General features: G+C 35.0%; 1 protein-coding gene across 3 annotated transcripts in view; it reads left to right on the top strand.

The window, feature by feature from the left end:
- LOC126773841 (maternal protein pumilio) overlaps nt 1-19,685 on the top strand; it is a 67,503-nt gene that overhangs the window by 45,317 nt on the left and 2,501 nt on the right. For all 3 annotated transcript variants that reach the window (XM_050495060.1, XM_050495052.1, XM_050495068.1), the window contains 6 exons: nt 11,969-12,485; nt 15,341-15,527; nt 16,081-16,181; nt 17,170-17,374; nt 17,801-17,969; nt 18,405-18,563. In XM_050495060.1, coding sequence (XP_050351017.1) covers nt 11,969-12,485; nt 15,341-15,527; nt 16,081-16,181; nt 17,170-17,374; nt 17,801-17,969; nt 18,405-18,563 — 1,338 coding nt within the window. The remainder of the gene's footprint in view (nt 1-11,968; nt 12,486-15,340; nt 15,528-16,080; nt 16,182-17,169; nt 17,375-17,800; nt 17,970-18,404; nt 18,564-19,685) is intronic.

A 19,685-nucleotide genomic window follows, 5' to 3' on the forward strand; every position in this document is an offset into this window, starting at 1 on the left:
ACTCGAAAACACCAATCGACTGAATAAGAAACTGCTCGTATAGGTAAATTGGAGTTTAAAATATTAATTACAGGAGTGGGCGTAACGACCACATTCTAGTGGCGGCCTTGATGGTTACGAGCAGATTGATTCACGAGCCCTAGGAACAATAAATTTGTGTCGCTTTCCTTTTATTGCGCCCTCGTTATTACTCTTTGTGTGTATCCATTTCCACTAGTGATATGGAAATTCTCCACAATTTCTGTATTTATTTTTAATTATCACTAATGGACGTGATTCACATACCTATGTTGTGATAAACTTACATTGTACAACTGACGGCACTCAGCTGTTCCTTATGCAAATAAGCAATTTGTATGCACTAAACTTTATAACGAGCTCAATAATGAGTGTTTTAATTTTTTAGTGCGGGTGGGTCGGGCTAATAATATTTTATTAATTAATGCGAAGCGAAGGTTGCAGTGTCCAATAGCAGGCGACATTATCGCTGGAGAGTTGCGTAAACATCACAATGTAAAACACCATACCGTTTAGTCAGTTAATTAATTGCTGTTACCGGGAACCCGGGAGTGCAGGGAGCGCACAACGAGCGGCGGTCGTCGTGAGCTCGTTATGGAAATAATGAGTGCGATCGGCGCGCAGCCACTGCACAAGTTATTGTCGACTCGCCCTGCAGGGTTGCAGCGCGTACTGCTTCGTTTATTGTTACCCGCTTTACGAATTCAATCTTTACTTCTGATATAAATGCCAAATAATTTTTCTGCCTGTTATTAAAACTTTTCAATTGCGGTCTGGTACTGAATAATAAACAACTAGCGCTCTATGAAATTTCATTTAATGTGATTTACTTTCTTAAAATCCTGTTTGCAGAACCGTGTTCCTTTAGTGAAATTAGTCGTGAAATGTGACTCGGTAGGCGAGGCGTGGCTTCGCATAGACGTAGCTTATTACGGAGAACTTTCATAAAATACATGCTGAACGTATATTTGTACCTACGTTAGAGTTACGCCTTTTGTTCTTAACGATTTATATTTTACTAAAAACTCACTATCTTATATCACTAATTTACAAGACTATAATTTTTAAGGTAGCTTGGAATTTGTATATAATTAATTATACTTATATTTACATGATCGTCTATTTATGATTATAACATGAAACGAATAATCCAAAATTAACAATTTATACTTGAATAGAAAAACAGTCTAGGTCGTTTTACATAATACGAACATTGTTACAATCGCTTTCAACTCTCTATATTAAAATAATACGTAATCGAAGTGCATACAATTGTATTCCTTTTAATTTATATCGTTAATAAGCTGTACACATGACCGTCATTACAGATTTACGTATGTCAACATTGCAATATGTGTGTCTTGTAAGGTTTTTATAGCGTGAACTGTCTTGGCGGGGGCGTGAAAGGAGCAGATCCGTTGGGCGCAAGGGTTTATTGAGGTCGTGTGATTGAAGCTACGTACGAGACGTGTCACTTGATTTAATTAAGAGCCGCTTTTCCACCCATTCCGGCGACCTTACGCCACCGGGTAATTTCGAAGCGAGTCATTCCACCAAAGATTTATTTCAATATTGAACCTATCTTGTAACCCCTTTTCTTACCTTTTAATTTATACATTACTAGCGTATGCTCCGTGAATTAAATGCGCCTTAAATTTAAATATATGTATACGTTCATATTAATTGTCGTAATCAAACGAATTCTGTGGTTGAAATTAATTTAATTTAAATGCATAATTTCTTAATCGATAACACCGTTAAAATATATTTTTCTAACAAAGTATCTGCTACTAAGAAAATAGTGGAATGACGAGCAAAGAAAATCTTATAAATCCGTCAGTGATTGCATCGTTTACCACAGATAGTCGTCATATTTCACAGCGAAACCTCTGACTTGGAATTTAACAAACCGCCTTTATTTGTATTTCATTTGTCCCAGTCTTTGAATTAAATAACTAGAAGCGTTGAGAAAAATAATTAGAATTTAAAATTTAAACATTTCCATTGATTTTAATAAATTCGTAACAAAATTTTCATCGTTTATTCACCGTCAAGCTTAAGTAATAAGTTACCTTATTATTCTATTTTTAAATAAAATTTTCACGGAAAAAATAAAGCGATAATTAGGCAGAGATTTTGGTGAATTTCAGTGTTGGCGTCTAATGCGCTACTCTTGTTGGCCGTCATCACGCGTCGCGGGAGAAGTTCGTTATTAATTCATCGCTTCTCAACTCGGCTGCTTTTACTTGCATTTTACCTTTTCAGCTTGAGAACAAACGACCATTTTAGACTATAGGTTTTATGTAATAAATTGTTCTTCTGTTATGACGTTGTCGATATTACTAATAAAGTTAAAAACTAGTTTTTTCAATTTATTTACTTATAGTTGAAGTTACAAATAATCTTAAAATATACATGCAATTCTAAAAACGGTAAACTTTTAAATGAGAAAGAGTAAATGGGAATAAATCTTAGTGACGATTATGGTGAACCACAATCGGCAATCACATAACGGTCAAAAAGCGTCCACGCGACGTTGATTGTGACATTGTCTGATACGGGTGGAAGCCGCGCTCGCCGCGGGCGTAGGGCATCGGGGCGCATCGCGGCCTCCACCCGTATTTGTGATGCAAATTGTTGCGCCCGCCACACGCCGCACGCCGAACGCCTCGCGCTTCACGCTTTACCTGCTGCATCCAGCGCAATTATTATGAAAAATATTCATTTGTCCGCTTTTACACCCTCATTACCATGAAGCGGCTCTTTCTAAAGTATACACTTCAACGATAAATATATTCCCCGATGTTTTTTGCACTTGCGTTTCACTTCTTATTTAATTATTCTTTTTCTAGTAATACGATATCTTCGATCCACTAGGTGTATATAATAATAAGAGGAATTCAATAGGTAACTCGCAGACTGCAAAGAAGTCGTGTGAAGTTTCGTGAGAACTCTTGAGTCTCGATAACTCGCTCGAATGGTATCAAATTTCAAACGATTTCGCAAAACGAATAAATAAGAATGAAGGCAAGAAGCGTGCGGTGAAACCGAGTCAAAGCGCGCATATTAGAAACGCTCCGATTACTACACTAGAACAAGTAGACGTAGCATTACAGGTATCTAAACAGGGCTTGAAGCCCTCGGAATTAGTGAGCAACTGGACTTGTTGATCGCCGGCTAAGGTTACACGGTGTTTAGTTTTTGACTATTGACTATGAATTCCAAATCGAAAGCGATTAAGTGGCGATGTTGCAGACACGAACACCGGTACCGCTGCCGGCCTGACCGCGTTCCACTAACGGTATCCATTCCGAAGTATTTCTCCGGCGCGTGGCACACTTAGTGCGTACATTCACCTCGACCATCGCACTGTCTCCATTCTGCATACGCTTGTAGGCGTTCTCCTTAAAAGTCGTTATTTGATTGTATTTTAAATTAGTCACAAAAAGCATTGATGTTATCTTTACACGTTATTTCCTTGGGCGTCCATTTTAGAAATAAATTAGTAAATTGAGATCAACATACCGTTAGACGACGTCGTACTGCGGTCTAGAAACGGCCAAGAAAAGATGAGTTGTTTTAACAGACCACAGCTTAAAAACTTTAAAATAAGTGCTTGCTTAATTTAAATCATTTTTTCTTATGTATGAATTTGATAAAAATTATTCTGTATGTAACATTTATTGTTTGTCTTACATATTGAAAACATAGATTTTAAATTAAATTTATATTGAATACTCTATATCATATATAATAAATAATTAATACATTCATATTAAATAATATAACAAAGTTTGGTATATAAATTAATATGAATGTATGTCTTGGTAAGCAATAGTATATAAACATATGCCTATCATAACATTTTTGTCCTTGATTGACTACCGCGCTGACTAAGTTACTTCTACATCATGTTTATCGTTAAATAAAAACAAATGGGAACACATTCCAATATAAAATAAACAAAGTTCTGTGATATTCAAATATTTTCCAAGAGAAAATGCTTAAATGCTATACTTATGTCTTAAAATTTATTGTTCTGGAAGTAAGTCGAAATTAAAGTGTACGTAGGTGAATTATTGGTTTTACAAATAATAATTTTATACTGTTTGTACGGCGTAGTAACGTTTCCTTGCGTGCGTGTGATTACTTCGCTCGTATTGCTGTGTAATATATTCATATTTTCACCACCTTCGCATCCTTAATGTTTCGTTTCCTTCTTTTCCTGCGGAGTTACTGTTTAAGCTTATTTTAAATAAAATTTATACACGTGAATTGGAAGCCTGATATCGAAATGCTACAATTTCTCTAAACTATACATAGATAGCTGGTGGTTGAAATAGTTAGATAAGGAAGTTGCTTCCGTTTCCTTGCAGTCATGCCCCACTGCACGGCCCGCAAACTACTAGGCATATTGCTTCACCCATATCGATTTCACCAGCTTTTTATGTTCACTTAGGTTTAGCTTCATGCTAAATTTAATCTACAAATAACAAAAAATTTCTAAATTTTCTTAAAAAATTTCCTACAGCATATATAAAAGTGGGTACTCAGAGAGGACGAATTGGTACGGTTTATTTTGAATATACTAGTAAATAAACATTACTTTGATATATAAGAAAATAACATTACTAAATTTTAGATGTGCTTTATAATAATATTTATCAACATTTATTAATAATGATGATACTGTTACGATCAATCTATTATTTCCAAGGTGTTCTTGAACGTACATCCTGATTTGTATAACCGGTCTAATCACCAAAAAACTTCATCGCGCTTCTTTATTTGTTATTAAAAAGCTAAAATATTTAAGGCTAGCAACAGACTTAAGTAATAGCGACCGGTTCAGAAGCATGATTACGTTGCCGTTACTCACAAAATATATAAATAAGTAAAACTACTGCCACATCAAGCTGTACTCCATATCCATGCACAATTTCTATTGAAATATCTAAATTATTTATGTAGTTATATTTGTTCGATTGTCTTAGGTACAACATACTATATAGTCTAGAAATAACTAATAACTTCACAAGAACTAGTACTTCTTATTATACTAGTATTTCTTACAAATCTATTACACCAATTAAAAGTGATAAACTTCTTCGGAATGTAGTAATTATTGTCTAATTAACATACTTTTTTTACTTACAATATTATTATGGTTCAGTTCTTGGATTTGTGAACGTTATTCTTATTTATTTCGGAACGATTTTATTTACACATCGGAAATACGATGGTACTATGATTTGAGTTACGTCTGTAAATTGTTTAAATACCTTTTTTCAAAGAGATAAAGGTTTTGTGTGAGAGCAATAGAGGTGCTCTAATCTAAATAACCCCAGGGATATTAATGCTTTTAAATTATATTGATAGAAAGTTTATTACGACGTTATTATAAATTAGCCTATAATATATATTTTTTTTTTTCGTCAATATGGTTAATTTATTTGCTTCGATGTTTTATGTTAATTTCTACATATCTAGGCGAATAACTAAAAACCCCAAATTCTTTTATGAATACAAATACAAGGTTTTAATGATGTTGGTTTTTATATGAAATAAATCAATATTTGTTTATTTTTAGTTATATAGAACTAACTATATTGACTTTTTGTATGAATAGATAAATAGTTTAACTGTACTACGGTAAATTATCCAGTAGGTTCATTGAATATAAAGTCTCAATCACAACTAAAAGATAATGGGATGTTATCTTATGTAACACAAGTAAGTTTTAAAATCAGTACTCAGTTTTTTTCTACAAATCGGGTCACGTTTACCACACGGTCTACATTATTAGAAAATCATTGTTTAGAAAGAAAATTTGAGACATGTATTATCTCCCACATAGCATGGACAATTTAGGCCCGTTCTCTTCTGCTTAGTCGAAGTAGAGGCCTTTCCTAAGTACATTGTTATATCGATTCGTTACCGTCATATCTCGTTTCTGTCGTTTGTATACTTTCAATACATTATTTCTTGCTTCTATTAAACAATTAAATACTCTATTTGCTGTTAATATGTGCGTCCATGTATAGTGAACATTTTTTTAATGAAATCCTAGAAGAAACAAATTTTGCAAGAGCTAACCTGCATACAGATGACAGTTTAAACAGACCAGGTGAGTGAGTAGTGTAAGTGGCCTTACCTCGGCCGCTTGACCAACTTGTTGTGTCACAAACTCACTTCGGTCATCGATTTAGAACCATTACTATTCCAATCATCTCGAAATAAGATTACAACACTGGATTGCCTTATTCTTACAACGCTGGATAGGATTTTCCAGTTTATGTTGTTAAGGGATGTAATATTTTGCTCACACAAATGTTTGTAAGTTTTGTTGTATAATGTTGTATATGTCATAATAGACGGAAATATAAGACGTGACCGACTGATCCTCATAAATCCAGCGCTCCTCAAAATGTTGCCTTTTTACTGTATTCCACTTCGTCGGTTTCGTTAGAGCCGCTTAAATCTCTACCGACCGTGTTTATCCCTATGATAGCCATTTAGGACTTAAAGTGGGTGAAAAATGTTGTCGGACGTGGCCGCTTTGTGTTCTTCTTGCCAATTTGAGAAGACGTGCGGAAGTTTGCTGGCACAATGTTGTAAAATATGTTATTCACGAAATAACTGACAGAAGGGTGAGTTATAAGGGTGCGACAACTAGGTGTGGCTTCCAAGTCGTCGATGCGGCGATGACGGTGGTGTTTTATGAGCGGGGTGCGCCGCAGCGCGGGCGCGCCTGCTAATTTTGATAAAAGCTTCGACCGACCGCACCCCGACGTCGACCACCGACCGCAGCCATCGCCATCTACCACGAGTATCTTGTATCTTAAAATATTCTGTTTATATACATATAGGTAATATGTTACAGTTTATCAGAATGTCTTTTCTCCTTATAAAATAATTTTGAAAAACGAATCGTAAGAGCATTCGATATAAACCCAAAAATGTTATTTGTCTACTAGTTCGTATGATGAAAACTGTTTTTCTTCGATACTAGCACGAAGTGTGTCTTGATATTTATTTTTTATTTAGTAATCTAATATATCTAAATCATACAAAATAAAAAAAAAGCTCCAGCGTTTGTTAAAATAATATTCTGATGTGACCAAACAGCCGAGATGGCCCAGTGGTAAGAATGCGTGAATCTTAACCGATGATCGTGGGTTCAAACCCGGGCAAGCACCACTGAATTTTCATGTGCTTAATTTGTGATTATAATTCATCTCGTGCTTTACGGTGAAGGAAAACATCGTGAGGAAACCTGCATGTGTCTAATTTCACTGAAATTCTGCTACACGTGTATTCCACCAAACCGCATTGGAGCAGCGTGGTGGAATAAGCTCCAAACCTTCTCCTCAAAAAGAGGAGAGGAGGCCTTTAGCCCAGCAGTGGGACATTCACAGGCCGTTACGGTTACGGACCAAACAGATTCAGCATATTTATTGATTTTTATCTGTGGTGTTACACGTTAAACAAAGACGAGACCGTTCCAAAAATAACCATTCTCCCCATATTATGACGTTCGGCTAACCTAAACCTATCATAAAAATTTCCGTAATATCATGAGCAAACTCTTAAATGCATTTAATCGTATCGGTAGAAGAACGCGTTACTTTTTTGTATCTTCTCATATTTCTGATTATTTTTATTGATTCCATTAAATGTAATCTCTTAACTAATTTGACAATACGAGGACTTTCCATCGATATTATATTTTTCTATAATATATAATTATTTTTAATCGTCTCGATCCTAGAACTCTAGAATATTTTTTTTATTTTTTAATAAAATTGTTCACATTCGTAAATTATTTTACTACCCGATTACTTTGTGCAGCCCCGTCTAGGTAGATATCACTTATTTTTTGGATATTCTACTGACAAACATACTAGTTCTTAGTTCTTTACATACACTTTTTGAAGGGTGAGTGAGTCAGTGTAATTATAGGAATAAAGTATGTAAAAACAGCATTGACAATGTAAGGAGCGGTTAATTTACAACTGTATACTTGATGCAGTTTCAGTGTCTACGGGCGAGTCGTTTGCTCGGTACCATTGTTTTGTTAACAATATAAAAGTACAAAAACAATTATTAAAATATAAATTTGATCAAATCAAATTCTCGAATTCATAAAAGCAGAGTTTAAATGTTCATACATGGAAGTGTTTTCACTATTTAAAATAATGTAGGTAATACTATCTTTATCATAAGTAAACAAGAAACACTTGAGCAATTAACCTCCATGTTCTTATTGTCATATATTAACAGGATTATGCAGTAACAAGATTAATCACAAATTACATTAAGAAGGTTTAGTTTCGCAAGCGAAACGGATAATGGCGTCTAGGTTTACCTTAAGTTGAACACTAAATAAATATAATTATTTAATATGTATACAAAAAACGTGATAATAGTAAACGTAACAATTTTGTAGTGTTAAACACACTATGTACCATAGTAATATTGTATCTATCTAAATTAAAATTCTGGAACCGCTCGGAACCAACCAGAACTCCAACGACAACCTTCGTTACTATCTGCTACTATATAAAGTTGCTTCGGTATTACTTTAATGGCGGCTAGAAACAAAACGTGTGCGTGTGTTAGTTAGGTAGCATCTAAAACAATGTGTACAAATAATAAAAAAAAAAACTCATGTAATGTTTCTTTTCTTACATGGGCCCGTTTCTCTCAACTCTCGCCTATGTGTTGTGTATAAGTTAATGTTTGCAAAGCTGAATCGTCAACAACCACTAACCGAATTCGTAAACAAACGGAATGATACGGTGCTGCCCGTTATATCCATATGCAAAAATGAATTATTTCATTCATTATTATGAATATTCTTCATATTTTATATTAAGGATTTTTTTTTCGTTGAATATAGTCTTTAATGTATAAATATTTAAATTGCCTTTTTCTACTGAAATAATTTGACATTTTCACGTTTCCATAAATTAAACGTATAATTGTTATTAAATGATAGTTTTCGAAAAAGTGTTCGGTTTATTAAAGTGATATTTGACAATACAAACATTAAGTTGTAATTCTGACAGGGCGTGGGCGTCGTGGGCGTGGCTGCGCTCCGCCCAACTTGAGCCCGCCCTCGCCCTTTGCCACCTTTTCATGAAAATCTACAGGCGTTCTTTCGTGAAGGTTGTAATAGCTACCCAATGAAATCTTGTAATTAAAACGCGAACCATTCCCTCATTTTACGCAAATGGCACATATTGACTGTTATTATATTTACAAAATAAAAAATAAAGCAATTTTAAATATAAAACATTTGATTATAAAGCCTTTATGAATTTTTTTAATGTAAAAACCTCAGTAATGATATAAAATGACGTCAAAAATCATTTTGAACAAAAGATTACTTTGAAATTGATTACATTTAGCCAGTGATAGCGTGAGAGATGAGCGTCGTCGAGGTAGCGGCAGCCCGCGGGGCAGATAAACTCGTTAGAGCAAGATACGTCAACCACGGGCGACGCCGACTGAGCGCGCCAGTCACGAGTATCCCCGTAATCTCGTTGGACTTCCGACCCCGTCAATTCCGATTCGTCCTAAATTAGCTTTTGTATTCGATCAACAATCTAATTTTCTAACTTGTAAAACATTTTTCTTTCTCTCTATTTACGATACTTATTTAGTGTCCGTAAACAATTATACCGAAAAGACGTTAAATGCGAAGGTATCTCGTTCGAAAGCACCTCGTCGCCGCCGCTAAAAGCTTCTTGTTGACGTAGCGTTCGATTCAAGAGGAACAGCTACGTTCTTGTAGTTGTAATTGATTGCTTTGTCGCGTAATTTGTTTGCCGACGCCTCGAGCGAGCGATCCTCGCGGGAGCCGCGCTGCGTCGTCCTCGTCATCGTCTGCGTTAATAATAAATGCCTTCCAACGCCATTTCTACAGCGGCCCATCTCGCGTATACCTTGGACACTTATTGTTCATTTCGTGACACAGCATCTTATATTTGATTATTTCGTTATGTCATTATTAGATTGTCACTGTGTTATTTAAGATAATATTACGTATCTAATTAAATTATACAGATTAGCTATTAAGAACAATTAATAATAAATTAAAGTGTTGCTTTAATTATTCTAAACCATTTGACCTAAATATTTGACGCTGTTTCAGAATTCCGTAATATGTTATGTTTTTGTATGTATTAATCCATACCTTACATCTATCTTTTTCTATTCAATGTAATTTGATACAATTGATTTGTTCAGTGCAATTTATATTTTATCGCATTTTTATATGTAAGTAAAATAATATTTTAAAAAATTACAACTCGTTGCATTTTATCAGCATAGTGCAAGCGTTTGCCTACGTCATTAAGTAAACAAAAAAGTCTGTGATATATTATCTATATGTCGATAATATTATTAGCAACATAATGTTACATTCGAATATAATTTTCCTGTTAAAATGACAACTTGAGATATTTGTTTTCAATTGTAAACATGTCTAAAGCTTTGATTTCGTAAAGCGCACAATAATAAAGCATCGGGGATGAGCAGACGGCAGTCGTGCACAAGCGTTCCGTCACTAATAACCCTGTAATTGGTATCGAAGCTCGCCGCAGCCGGATTACTGAACGTCTAATTGAATGCGAGACGGTGCCTCGCCGCCACCTTCGAACGACACAGTCAACTTCATTTTGTTGCGGTCAAGTTGCCCAGCTTAGCGCACGTGCGCCTCCCGCGCCCGCCGCATGCCCAATTACACCACCTCGATGAATTAAATTGCCGTAGAAGCAGAAGGCGACGCGCTACGAGATCAAACGCAATCTCCCACCCAATGAGACTAAGATTTACCCGCCCGCGAAGTTACGACCTCTCTGATAATCATTTCGTGTCAATTAGCTAATGAAAAATAAAATAGGCATCGGGATATAGGAGCACCGTAATTAAAATTACCATGATGGCTGGCATCTGTTTTGAAGTTTAACATCTTTCATTATATAGGTGAAATTTAATTATTTAATGCATCCACAGGCTCTTAAGCTAAACGACAAAGGGTATCTATTAAGCGACGATTTACTTTTTATATGATGATTGGTGTCTATTCCTACAAGAAAATTTATTTAAACAAACACTTCTTTGCTTATCTTTACTTTATACAAACAAAACGATTTTATGCCAAGGTTAGCCAACCTGCTAAACGAAACTGCGGTACACGAGTAGGCAGGTGGCAATAGACGCGGCCGGTACGAACTGTGTTGTATGCGATGTATCAGTGTTTACAGTAATGGCGTGTGCCCTGGAGCCATGCCAACTAATCTCCTCTCAACAGGTAAATGGAGCCGCCCGTGCACGATGACATCACACTCGCATTACGCGCTCAACACTCTGAATCACCTTAGTCGAAATACCTTTATGCCATCCAAATATATACCATATGTATTACACAATCATCACTTTTTGTTGTAAATAAATGAAAGTGTATCATTACGAAAACCAAGAATAATAATATTACTTTAAATTATTGTGTTAAGTTTTTAATGTTATTGCACGGATTTAATCTTTTCTTCACAGTTAATTGCAACGTATAATCTCTATAAAGTGTGGAATGTTTTTATTTGCAAAAAATTGAAAAAAAATCCGGTAGCCAGTAGCAGCATATGCGTCGGACAGGGATGCGGCTTGTTATTAACTTTTTAAACGATTGTGTTAATTAGCGCGCTTCACGGCGAGCAACCCTCGAGCGTTGCAACCTCGGATAAAAAAACAATAAGCGATACATTTCTCTATTAATTAAACATATAGGACTTGTTCACAACGAAAAGCTCTCAATTATCGATATACAATTTATATACTGTTGAATAAAGTAAATAAAATGTTTGTTCAAACGTTATTTGTGATGTATTTTTTAAATTAAATGTTGTTACAACTTTCAATTGAATGCATTTCTCTTTTGTTACAGCAACTTTTCCGTTCACAACAAGCGGCTGCTGCCGGCGGTCAAGCGGCAGCGGCGCAGCTTCAACTATTGCAACAACAACAACAACAACAGTTCCAGCTGCAACAGCAACTTGCCGCCCAACAGGCCTTTACACAAGCACCGTATGTGATAAACGCGGGGCAAGAAGGCGCACCGTACGTGAGTGCATTGATCGCTGGCGTACCTCCGTACTACGGCGTAGCGGCCCCATGGGGCGTATACCCAGGGCTAGTCGCCCAGCCAGCGCAGCAGCAAGCGCAGCAACCGCGCCGGCCACTGACCCCACAGCAGGGAGAACAGCAAGTGAATGGGCAAGGACAATACGTAATCCCATATTACGACCCCGGATCTCTAGTAATGGGTGGTCGTAATGGTACGCCGCTGCGGCTGGTGTCACCCGGCGGCGTGCTGGCGCCGCGACAGTACCCACCCGCGCCCGCACATCCCGCCTCCACGCCTGGACCGCCCGCATCCGCTCAGCCTCAGCAACAGCAGCCCGGTTAGTCACCAACACTTATTGCACTCCCTTACCCGTATATTATACGTGCGATTTTGTCATAACGCAGTTTCAAACCCTTACGAAATTACTAATACTATCACTTTCGATTAATTTGTTCAGTGTCAACTCATCTCAATGTTAAAATTAACATTTTTTCAGTTTATTTTTATACCACGTTATAAGAAAGGCGCTGAGTCCTCAAATGGTCATTGTTTACTTTAATTCTTTCTTGAATCTGAATCAAAACACAAACTGCACACTACCACCAACACATTGTAAATATTTTAACAAAAACAACCTCTGTATATTAGGTTGTTAGTTTTGTTTAATGGGAATATATCAATACCATTGTCGATTTGGCGCTATAACATTTTCGTCTAATATTTTAAAAGATGAAATAAAGAACAGCACATACGCAAAATAAATTAAAAAAAAACTGCAAATAACATTTGAAAACATTACATTAACAACCAATGTAACTAATACTTATTCGCATATTAATTGGAACAATAACAGTCGTCATCATTTTTATTTTTTAATCGTCTACAAATATACGGTCAGGTTACATTTAGGGCTTGGAAACCGGGACGTCTCGGGTCTTGAAGTCTTTCGACTTTTTTTTCAGATTTAGTATTTATTTACAAAAGTTTTATTCGCTCAGTTTTTACTCCTTTTTTGTTACCGACTCTTAAAAAACTTTTTACTGTCTACAGCTGAATTGCCTACTACTAATTGATGTTTTTTCGCAAAAAAAAAAAAAACACCAAATACGATTTTTTTTTACTTCCGAGAGTGAATAAAATTCCTTGTATCGTTTTTGCATTTGTTACAATATAACAGAAACATTAAAATATGTGATATTGAATTATTACAATTTTAACGATTATTATATCAAACGAGTTTGAAACCATGGCAACGTCAGAAATTTATTGGTTATTTTTTATGTAACGTATATATAACATATGTAATAGAAAGTTTCAGTTTAGTAGTAGAGATTTTAGTAAGGGCACTTAGACGATAATCATAATTAAAATAACCCAACTTGAACTAAATTTAAATTATTATACGGTGTTCGGATTTGAAGGGTGAGTTAGCCAGAGTAAACACAGGCACAAAGGACGCAATGTCTTACCTTTGAAGGTCGATGGCTCATTGGCGATGCACGGAATGGATATTATTTCTTCAGCTCAGATTTCTAAAGGCGGTGACCACTCACCATCAGTGGGGTCCACTTGCTAGTCTGTCTACCTAATACAATAAAAAAAAAGGTTAAATGCCCTCGGCATTCAGGAATCATTTACTACTTTTTCATAATAATCTGAAAGTAATAATCTAAGTAATAATAATTAAATTAAAGCCGAGGCGTAATATTGTCATAGTTGTTTGAAATAAACGAAACATTTATTTGTTAACATATATTGAAAATGACTTCATATTACATATTTTACGTACATTTACCATTTATATGTATAATTATATAAATTTTACATATCAATAGCAATCACGAGGTCAATGTTCAACCTTAATTTAGTTTAAAATTGACAATAACTAGGCCAAGAAATTGTGAATGTTTAAAGAGATTGACACAAACAACGTAATGATATTGGTTCCGTAACTGGTTTAAATGTTTTATACATTCATTATATTATGAATATTTAAAAGTTATCGCTTGTCTTGCTTATTTTTTGTTTATGCTTTCTATCATATAAACAACTAAATTAAAGTATCTTCGTTTATTACACAAGTTATTCGATGTTCCTCGAATAAATAATAATATATTTCAAGAACATATATTTTGATACTTATCGACGTGTCACATTTAAGTCGTTGGTGGAGTCAAAAATACTACGCCTTGTTTATGAATTAAAGTTATATGTTACTTCATTTGTTTATCGTCTTTAATCATATTATAATATGTAACGCGAAAATGAACAATATATTTGTGGGCACTGTTTTATCACGTCAACCATATAACGTAAATCATATTAGGTCACATGACATAATTATAAACATATAATATTTTTAAATTGTTCATTTGTTCATGCGTTTGCGTTGGCCTTTTAATAAAATTATACGTATTTTTATAACCTATTTAAGACCAGCTTACTTATTATTTAAACAGAATGAGGTTACCTAGATAAGTATATAATAGGCTCTTGTCTTAAAGACGAATTGCTTACTTAAATATAAGCAACATTTCTTTAATTAAAATTAAGTGCCCGATCGTCTAAATATTGATGAACAATATAAAAAGACATGAAGTCTCAATGACATAACAAGGCCAAGTCAGAATGTTATATTAATATGTTTTTTTTTTAATCTGAATAGTTTGATTCGTGAGAATTTTACATACAATCCATTTTGTATTTACTTAGTCGCATGTCGTATATTTATTCATCATATTCATTTAGTGTCTTTCATTCCTTAATACTGTACATATTGCCTTGTAATTGCTTTTACATACGTGTATTTTTTACATTATCATATTTTATATTATTTAAATATTTACATATTTTTTTTTCTTTTACAACTTGAATACTTATTTAAGATTAACCGTCGTCCAAGGTTTGACAGTAGTTAGATTTGCATTTCTATTTATTAGTTTGGAATATTTCATTAGTAGATGATAAAACAATAACAATTTAAGCAATACCAGATAACATTTTACTGTATAAATAATTACAATATAGAACTCTAAAAAGTTTCAAATTCCATGATTGTAAATAAATGCAAAAGTTTAAAAGTAGCTAAAGTTCAAATTTGTACATAAGAGAGTGTACAGAATTGAGCGCCGCGACTAGGAGAGGAGTCGGAAAGAAGATCGGAGAGTGGAGCGCGGAGGTATGTTGTTACAGGCGGAGGTGGCGCTATGGCGACGCGGCGCGACTCGCTCGAGTTCGGCGGCGGGGGGGCGGTCGCGCTACAGGAGTACGCGCGCAAGTGGGGGCCCTCGCCGCTGTCGCCGCCGCTGGGCGCCGCGCTCGGGCCCGTCGGCCTGCGCCCCGTGTCCGCCGCGCCCGGCGCCGAGACCGCCAAGTACAGGTGCCCGACACCACACCGACCCACACCGACCCACACCGACACTATACCGTCACCACAACCGACACACTCTAAAATTGTATAAATTTATATTTACTCATTAAATTTATTTATATTATCGTTTAATAAAATAGGCCGACTAGTATTGAAAAAAAAAATTACCTGCAATATGTCTAGAGAATGTGTCTAATGCGACATATAACAATTACTTGGGAAGATATATTTGACGTTACTTAATACAATGTATTATAACAATCATAATATAAGTAAATTATGGAATTAAAATAGATGTACATATATATATTTCTGGTTAGTGTGGCGTAGTTATGTCGCGTGCGTTGGGAATACCTAGTTGTAACATTGTAAATAGCTTTGTAAATCATCATTGTACACGTTGATTAGTCGCATTACCCATGTACAGTTTGTAATGATGCTAAACTTATATTCAAGCATGATCATCTAAATCCACATTGTTCATTATACTTTTAATGTACGTGTCTTATATAAAGCACGTGCAATTTTTCACTATTTGAATAGGTGTTTGTTTATATTACAGAGCCGTCAGCAGCTTAGCACAAGGCTTAACGTCGAATGGTGGAATGTTCGGATCATCATCATCGTTATTGAGCAAACTCAGTGGAGTCGGAACTATCTCAGGTTGGTACGGCATTAGATCGATGTATTTACAGCGCGTTCACAAACCTTTTGACACTTACTTACTATAACAGAGATTTATGTAAGCTATGTACATTTTAGTTAAACATTAAGTACTACCGTTATAACCAACGTGTCTCATTTATACTTTACAAAAAATACATTTTCAATAAAACTTTTTGTTTTTTAAAAACGAACAACATCGAAATTCTCCCCGGAGGCTTTTCAAATGAGAGCGACGAGATTCGGAGCGATCCTAGTTTTGACAGACATTGTATATTTTAGACCAGATAGCTTTTATTTGTACGTTTTGTTTTTCCATAAAGACAGTTGTTACAATAAATTGGTCGGTCCGTTATAACTGGACGATAGTTACTGGCGCGGCGCGGTACGTACGCTTCAATCATCTTGCATCATCAGGCAAAAATTTAGTTTTGCGATAGGTAATTACTACTTAGATGCATAATCATATTTTAATTAACTATCGAGAACGAATCTTCGTAGTTTCATTAAAAAAATATATTTTTCAAATATATTTGTACCGGTCATTCAAGTAAACTGGTTTTAAATAAATATTGTGTGAAATGATTATTCATAGTAAATCAAATTAGTTACGGCCTTATTAATTCGTTAGTTACGATTTAAGACTAATAAAATATCTCAACCTAGATAAACAATCAAATCATCTGTTATTTTTATACCTTACAGCTGTCAAAAATCGTCACTAGCTGCTTATTTAAAAAATATATTTACGGATCGAAAACACAAGTTCGATCAAGCGGAACACAATCGACAGTTCTGCAAAAAGTGTACTTACGTTATATAAACTTATTTTACTAAGCTATTGTCGAAATCGTATTACGGCAAAGAAACTTCACAGTGTCAAGTTGCGCTTCGTGTACACTTATTATAAATAAACCATTAGTATTCGTTTTTTCTCGTCCTTTGGAGTTGAAGCATATGCTAAGTAAAGTTCTTTTTCTCATTATAGAACTAGTAGGAGGTGGTGTGGGTGGCGTAGGTGTAGGCGTAGGGGTGGGCGTGGGATCGGTGGGCGCCCTAGTGGCAGGAGACAAGCCGGCCGCGGGACGCTCGCGTCTGCTGGAAGATTTCCGCAATAACCGCTTCCCCAACCTACAGCTGCGGGACCTCGCCAATCATATTGTAGAGTTTTCGCAGGATCAGCACGGCTCCAGGTAACCAATACTAACTGATGCCATAGCTTGCAAGTATGAAAAAATTAGTAATAAAAGCTGTTAATATAAAATAGTTGAAAGTTTTAAAGGTATCTGTCAGTCGTAAAAGATTATAATTTTTATAATATATTTATAATTTTTTTAAATATATTTTTAGAGTTATAATACAAAAATCCGTTTTAAAAAAACGATAATACAATAATAATGAGCAGTTTCGTTCCGCAATGTTTACTTTAAATATATTTAAAAAGCCATGTTTACTCGTGACTAGCTTAAGCCGATTGAGATTTCCTCTTCTTAAAGGCTTGCGTAAACATAAAACATATCAATTGATCACCAACTAAAATTGTTTGTTTTACAAATAAATACACAAGCTAGTGTCGGGAACCGACTACGGTTTATGCGAACAATATATATCTATTGCAGATTTATACAACAGAAACTAGAAAGAGCGACAGTTCAAGAAAAACTAATGGTATTTAATGAAATTATCGGAGCCGCCTACAGCCTCATGACAGATGTTTTCGGAAATTATGTAATCCAGAAATTTTTCGAGTTTGGCACAACGGAACAGAAAACAACATTAGCGCAAAAGGTAACGGATATATGGAATATACTTTTAAGTTTCGCGTTACATCAATACTGAAATTGAAGCTTCCGTAACTTTATTCTTACATACAATCGATACTGTAACATCTACATCATCGTGTTTATGTAATAGACACAAATGATGCCGAGGTAAAATTACAGTACACGAAAGTTTAATATTACACAATTTAATAAATTGCTTGAAAATTTAATGATTTAACGTAGTTATTACTTCCATATTATTTAGTTAGAATATAAAAGTTATCCAGATCATATCTAACAATACATACCTCAATTAAATGCCCAATTAATTGGATCAAACGAAGTGAGTAAAATCATATCCAAAAAGAAATATTTGAATAGATATAAGACAATGAAGCAATTATAAAAAATAAATTTGGTGAAAAATTGATTTTAGTTTAAAGATTGTATGATTTGTCAGGTGCGCGGTCACGTACTTGCGCTAGCGCTACAGATGTACGGCTGTCGCGTGATACAGAAGGCACTGGAGTCGATTCCTGCCGAGCAACAGCAGGAGGTGGTGCGTGAGCTGGACGGGCACGTACTCAAGTGTGTCAAGGACCAAAACGGAAACCACGTTGTGAGTAAAACTACTAATATCTTGCTAAATTTTCATAACTGCTTTGTTGCCCAAACTGGATGAAAAATATAAACGAACACGTTTAGTTTAATCCTAGTTAATATTTAATAAAATTGTATGTATTATTGTAAAATAATTTCTTCGAGGGTGGCGATTATAATTTAAAACACCAATTTACTATCACACAATTTTATTTTAAATCACTTCACACATCAATCACTCTTAAATCATAATACAATTATAACACGGTTTTCTTTCACAATTATTAGTCCTTAATTAAATCGTATATTATAGTCCTTAATTACACTTTATGGATGTCACGACTAAGTTGCCTTCGGGCAGCGTAACGATAAACTGATCTCGAAAAATGTTTGAGACCCTTTTATACTCTTTATTTTATACATATAAATATAGGTACATCGTAATTTCTTACATTATTCAGGTGAATGCATAAAAATGGATTAAAATATGTTACTTTTTATTTATTTTCGGTTTGACAAATGGGCCACCGGATGGTATGTGATCACTGCCGCCCATAGACATTGGGGTTGTGAGAAATATTAACCATTCCCAATTATCTTACATAGCCAATGCGCCACCAACCTTGAGAACTAAGAACTTACATGCTTTAAAACTGCAATTTTGCAGCTGGCGTGCAGTTTTAATGCGGTCCGTGTGTGTAGACACTAATTACTGGCTCACTCGCCCTTTAAACCATACTAAGTAATACTGTTAGCAGTAATTTCAGTAAAATCTTACTTTACCTGAAACTGTGTGAAACGTCTTACAATGTTGATATATGTTAATATATTCTATAACAAAAAATTTCTACATCTACTGCAGGAAAAATAAAATAAATAGTCTTCTATACTAATACTTGTTATTGTTAACAAGCAGTCAGTTTTGACACGCCATCTAAAAAATAATACCACACCAAACCACTCTCATTTGGTCTCATTTGACAAAACCTCTTCAACTGTTTTATAAAGAAGCTTGTATGAAGTTTTGAAAAATTAATTTATTAACAAAGACTTGCTTCTACACGATCACTTTTGATTTAGCCTAAATTATAATAAATAACATGTTAGTGTACTATCGTCACAGATTTATGTGCAGATATAT

The sequence above is a fragment of the Nymphalis io genome, chromosome 2, assembly GCF_905147045.1.
Source record: "Nymphalis io chromosome 2, ilAglIoxx1.1, whole genome shotgun sequence".
NCBI lineage: Eukaryota > Metazoa > Arthropoda > Insecta > Lepidoptera > Nymphalidae > Nymphalis > Nymphalis io.